This window comes from Condylura cristata, unplaced genomic scaffold (assembly GCF_000260355.1).
Source record: "Condylura cristata isolate star-nosed mole 26May11 unplaced genomic scaffold, ConCri1.0 scaffold00023, whole genome shotgun sequence".
Classification (NCBI taxonomy): domain Eukaryota; kingdom Metazoa; phylum Chordata; class Mammalia; order Eulipotyphla; family Talpidae; genus Condylura; species Condylura cristata.
This window is the reverse complement of record NW_004567124.1, coordinates 11,703,173-11,709,178: the sequence shown is the minus strand read 5'-3', so window position 1 is coordinate 11,709,178 and position 6,006 is coordinate 11,703,173. Positions and strand designations below refer to the sequence as shown.

Below are 6,006 nucleotides of genomic sequence, written 5' to 3'. Positions count from 1 at the left end.
TTTTTTTTTTTTTATCTCTGCTTCTTCTGATTGGTTGTTTCCCACTGTTTACTTTTAATTAGATTCAGGCTGTGCACTTTATATAGAATGCCAGAGAATGGTAGCTAATCCAAGGATACCTGATGTTGGATTTTCTTGGTATTAGTGCTGTTAGCTTTGATCAGTTGGTTAAAGTGGTATCTATCTGCCTTACTTCCACATGGTGAGAGTTCCTTTCCCCTTGTAATTAAAGAGTAGTCTGTAGGTTGACACTATGAAACTAGTTAACTATGCTATTTCTCAATCAAACTTTACTCCAGTAGTTTCAGCATTATTAACTTTTTGCCTAAATCAATTACTACTATGCACTGTAGAATTAGACACCACATTGTTTAAAAACATTAACTCTTGTAAAAACTTACCTTTTTTTAAAGGGTTTACAGCCATCTATGAAAGCATAGGCTCCCTCAGGCAAGTTCTGGAAGCCAAGATGAAGTTGGACAAGGACCAGCTACAGAAGCAAATCCAACAAATGCAGAAACCAGAAACTCCCATGTGAAGGGAGTTGGGACAAGGACCTTAAAGGTGGTTTTCCAGTGTGGCTAGAAGCTAGAGACTTCTGTAGCCACGCTGTTGCTGCATTGGGGACTGTCCTAATCCATGGCGTGCATGTGCTGAAAATATATTTTCATGGGTCTAAATGTTTACCTTGAGTCTTGAAACCCCCCTTTCTGTAAAAGTGTTAAGTACAATTTTTACCACTTTATGTCACCTCTCTAAATTAAATGGAATAGCCTCTCTTCTCCCTGGATTTTGAAAGGCTTTTATTCCTTTCATTTTATGAATGAAAACACTTAACAATCCCCCTTCAGTGCTTCATGCTTTAGCCAAGACTTTACTATTTTTTTGAAATGTCATGGTGATTTTTTAAATTAAGATATAATGAATTGTCATAGGAATGTATTGCTCATTACCCTAAATTCAGAGAATGTCCTGATAGATTAGAATTCAACCTTTAGAGTCCATATTTGGGTTATTATTGTTGTCTGTGCATTTCTTATTTTGGTTATCTTCCTATAACTCTTCTGTCTTTTGTAGGGGGAGAGATTTAACAGTTGGGGAAACACCCCGCTATTTGCTTAATGGAAATAATTTAAAAATTTATAATGGCCATAGAGATTACAAATTAAAATGGAAAACTTCAGAAAATTATCTAGCTAAAGCAAGGCACAATGTCTGCATAAACCACCTAGATATACGAGGTTTTAATATTTAAAACTTTTTTCAATTATCCTCAGCCTGTATAGTGATAGCCATATATTTAATAATGGAATGGTGGTTAATAGCTTATTTATTACACAATGAATTATTCATTAATCATAATCAAATGTGAGAATTTTTCAGGCTTTATGATCTCTTCTCTAGATGTTTCCAAAATTGGTACAAAGTGCTAGGGTTTATATATAATTATTGTTACTGTATTCTTGTGCCTTGATTTTATCACGTCAATGCATTGTACCCTATAAAAGTTTTGCAGACAAAATAGATGGCATGATAATGCATTGGAATTATGATGTAAAAATGGGATCCTATGTATTTTTTAAATGTTCTAAAAATTTTATCACTGTTAAGATGTTAATCATTCAGTATTATTAATGGAATAGAAATTCATACTTTTGTATGGACAGAGAATCAAATTTCTAACACTGTCAAGAAACTTTCATCTTGAGCAACTTTGTAGATGACGGCTGTTTTATTTTGAATCACCATCTTTGATGAGTCATTGAGAATTGGCACCAGTGCTGTCTGTTCACTTATGTATGTTAAAACTGGTAGTGAGATACACACCGTTCTAAACTGTGAGGGTTCCCCAGGAAAAAAATAAATAGGAATACTTTAAAATTAAAAATTATTTTTTTTTGTTTGCCAAGGACTCAGGAAAATTAAAGCATTTTCTATTTTTAGGATGAATCATAAATGAAATATCTAACTGGCTATTACTGTTTACCCATATAAAATATGCTGCTAAAGTACATAATATTTTACCCTCAATGGCTTGACAAAAGAAGTTTTTTTTTTAATTTGGACCTGAGATGGTATATAAGGAATATGTTATCCAACACATATCTCCTTATTTTGTCATGCGTCTTTTCAACTTTATATAGGAGGACTATTTCCACTTACAGAAAAAAAAGCATTAATGCTCTTCTGTCATCCAAAAGTGATTTTCTTTTTTAGATAGAGAACCATGTTTAGTACAGTTCTCCAAGTCGAAGCACAGGCCATACAGAGAGCCACAGCCCTTACAAGTAGCTCTCTCAAGGGTCTCTGAGGAGGAAGTCAGCACATGAAGACACCTGGGATGATGGGGACAGAGGATACCAGCTGGACTCTTGGACTCTGGCCAAGGGGATGATGTGAACAGGTGATGCTCAACTGTCCACTGAGTGCTCAGGTACTTCTGCTGCCACCAGTCCCACACCATGAACTCAGCATGAGTTCACCCTGCCTCCATGCTGGAATCACCTGAGATGTTCAAAGAGCTACTGCTGCCCAAGCGGCCCCAGACCCATTAAGTCAGAACTGCCGGGAGGAGGGATGCAGGCATCAGTATGTATCACAGGCCCCCGGTGATTCGTGTACCACCGAGGTTGGGAGCCTCGACCTATAGCTACTCTTATCACCAAAGTTTAATGAGAATCAGCTTCTGTGTTCTTTCCTTTACCTGAAATTTGCAATAAAAATAATAAAATTTCCAAATGATTATGGCATGTAGTTTGACATTTAAGTCTTTAGTGTAAGGTTAAAATTAATTAATTGAAATACCATAGGAACTGCTCTTCTTACCTGTCTGCGGTATCCTCTGAAAGGTTGATATAAAGTGATGGAAGGTCTGGAAGATCCTCTTGGCAACCACAAAGTCCTTGGGAGTTGTGCCATCTGTGTGCCTGTGGCACAGTGCAAACTGGCCTTTCCCAATGTGTGTTCTGGACCTGTGCTGTCATTTTGCCATGTGTTAATCTATTTCACTTCAACTACAAGTTAAATAGAGCTGGTCTTTGAATAACTCCCTTGCATTCAATATCATTTTGTTGAGGAAAAAAAAAATAGACCCAGTCAACATGAAATGTTGAGTATCTACTTTTATTACATGTTGTTTCTCTTTCCAAGTTTCCAAGAAACTTGGTAATGTTAAGTGAGGATTCACTTTATAAATGAGAAAATAGAGTCACCTAAAGGTTAAACAATTGGCCCCAATCCTGCAACTAGTAAGTAGTAACCACCATTCAAATCAATCAGCCTAATTTCACAGTTGGGGCACCTGCCCAGTACTCCACCCTACCTGTGAAGAGGTATCCCCCCTTTGCACATAAATAACTTGCCAGATGATCAACTTCTGCTCCATCTCTGCTTGAGATGGAGTTCAAGTCTTATTTTTAATGCCCCAATCCAAATTCCAAAGAAAAGCAACCTTATTAACTTATACAAGATATCTTCCTCTGGTTGTATCAGTGGCAGCAAGGATCAGCTGATATGGCAGGACTATTGGTTCGAGGCATTTTATCTGCTATGCTTGTGCTGATAAACGGATTAGGTTGTGGACTGTTGGGAGAAGGGTGTACTGGATTAGTACAGAGCAGAACAGATAAGATGGTTCCCTGTAATTTGTAAGATGGCTCCTACTAGGCATTCAGCCTGAAAAAAAAAAACCCACAAATCATTCATTCTGCTGGGGTCATGTATGGAAAGTGACTCTGCCCTCTAAAGAAAGTTATAGCTCAGTCTGTGACATCAACACAGTAGAGCCTAGATGAAGAGAAAAGCAAAGCAAACAAGATCAGAATGGGGGCAATCCCTGAATGTGGGGAAGGCTAGCAGACTCAGGCTAGTTACTATCATGCACCTTGACCAGCCACATCCACCTGAGGGGACAGTTTCGGGATCAGAGCTGGGGGAAGTACAAACTTTATTTCAGGAGGGGAACATGTTGACATGGAGGCTGAGGGTACAGAGTCCAGGGTTCAAGCTGGGAAATGAAATCCAACGTGGGTGGGCTGGTGTTCAAGGGGTCAGCTCACATTTAAAGCTTGATTGTACAGACTGGAAGAGCTGGTGTGTGCCTGGGCTAACTGACAGAAGATGTGCTTTGTAAGTGGATAATCGGATCCATAGGAAGGAAAAATATGAAGGTGAATTCAGAAACCTAGTCAACAGTGACATTCACTACATGGAACTATACTTAGCTTTGCTTTTTGTATAGATTCCTGTGCTGAAGGCCTACCTGACTATTAGAGTCAAGGTTCTAGTTATGGTGGGCATTCCCCAAAATGTCCTCCAATGGGCCTCATCTCCTGGCATTCACACCCTGGTGTAATGCTCTGCCTGTAGCATGGGCTGGGCTTATTGATACACTTCTCAAAACAAGCATAAGTATGGCTCATCATTTCTGATAGTAGTTATACAAGGATTGTTTATTCCCTTCACCCTCCCTTCTCTTGTACTGGAGGAGGCAAGCTGCCATATTGTTAGTAGCCTTATGGAGAGGACCATATAGTGTGGCAAGGAGTTAAGGCCTTCCACTCCATACCCTGAAATGAAATGACATTTCGCAACAATCATGTAAGTGAATTTAGACGTGAACCCCTTATCCAAGAGAAATGAAGGCTGAGACTCGAACAGTTTCATACCTACACTCATAGCAGCATTATTCATAATATCCATCACACCTACACTTATAGCAGCATTATTCATAATAGCCGAAAGGTGGAAGCAACCCATAAGGCTGCTAACAATATGGCAGCTTGCCTCCTCTGGTACAGGTGAAGGGAGGGTGAAGGGAATAAACAATCCATGTATAAACTAATCTCAGAAATGATGAGCCATACTTATGCTTATATGTGAGAAGTGTATTAGTAACCCAGCCCATGCTACAGGGAGAGCATTACGCCTGGGGGTGAATACCAGGAGATGAGGCCCATTTTGGGGAATGACCACCATAACCAGAACCTTGACTCTCATAGTTAGGTAAGCCTTCAGCACAGGAATCCATATAAAAGGCAAGTGTCCAGTGATGGGCCAATGGATAAGAAAGATGTGGCATGGGCCTTCAGTGATGTATGATTCAACCTTAAAAAGGAAGAAAATTTGGGCCCTCTGTGGTGGCGCAGCGGGTTAAAGCACAGCACTGAGAAGCTAAAGCCACTTCTGCATGAGTTCGATTCCCGCCTGCCCCGGAGGTGACCACATGGTGTGGCAGACCTCTCCTGACCCGCCCACTGCTCCCCTTAGCAGTGTTCTTTGTCAATCTGCCTGTTCTGCTCCCCACTCTGTCTATGGTGAAGCCTCTCGCTCCTGAGCCTCTGGCCTGTACCCCAGTTCTGTATGCACAAATAAATAAATCTTTAAAAAAAAAAAGGAAGAAAATTTGTGCTTCATCATGGATGAATCTTGAGGACATTATGATAAGTGAAATAAACCAGTTACAGAAAGACAAAGAGCATACAATTCCACTTACTGGAGATACAGAGTAGCCACATTCATAGAGAAACCTGAGGCTGATTGCCATGGGCTGGGGTGAAGGTGAGTGGGAATTTTTTTTTTTTTAAAGATTTATTTATTTGTGCATACAGAACTGGGGTACAGGCCAGAGGCTCAGGGGCGGTGAGAGGCTTCACCAGAGACAAAGTGGGGAACAGAACAGGCAGATCAACGAAGTACACTGCTGAGGGGAGCAGCGGGCGGGTCAGGAAAGGTCTGCCACGCCATGTGGTCTCCTCTGGGGCAGGCGGGAATCGAACTCATGCAGAAGTGGCTTTAGATTCTCAGTGCTGTGCTTTAACCCGCTGCGCCACCAGGGAGGGCCGGTGAGTGGGAATTTTTAATGGATATAGTTTCAGTTTTGTGAAATGAATTTGGAGATGATTGTACAACAATGGGAATGTACTCAAGACTACTGAGAACAGAAATGGTTAAGATGGGAGATTTTATGTATATCTCACCACAGGAAAAAAGAAGTGAATTCCCCAA

General features: G+C 40.4%; 1 protein-coding gene across 2 annotated transcripts in view; it reads left to right on the top strand.

The window, feature by feature from the left end:
* FAM81A (family with sequence similarity 81, member A) overlaps positions 1 to 2,731 on the top strand; it is a 56,002-nt gene extending 53,271 nt beyond the window's left edge. For both annotated transcript variants that reach the window (XM_012728803.1, XM_004687731.2), the window contains exon 9: positions 414 to 2,731. In XM_012728803.1, coding sequence (XP_012584257.1) covers positions 414 to 538 — 125 coding nt within the window. In that variant the 3' untranslated portion in view covers positions 539 to 2,731. The remainder of the gene's footprint in view (positions 1 to 413) is intronic.
* Positions 2,732 to 6,006: the final 3,275 nt, after the last annotated feature.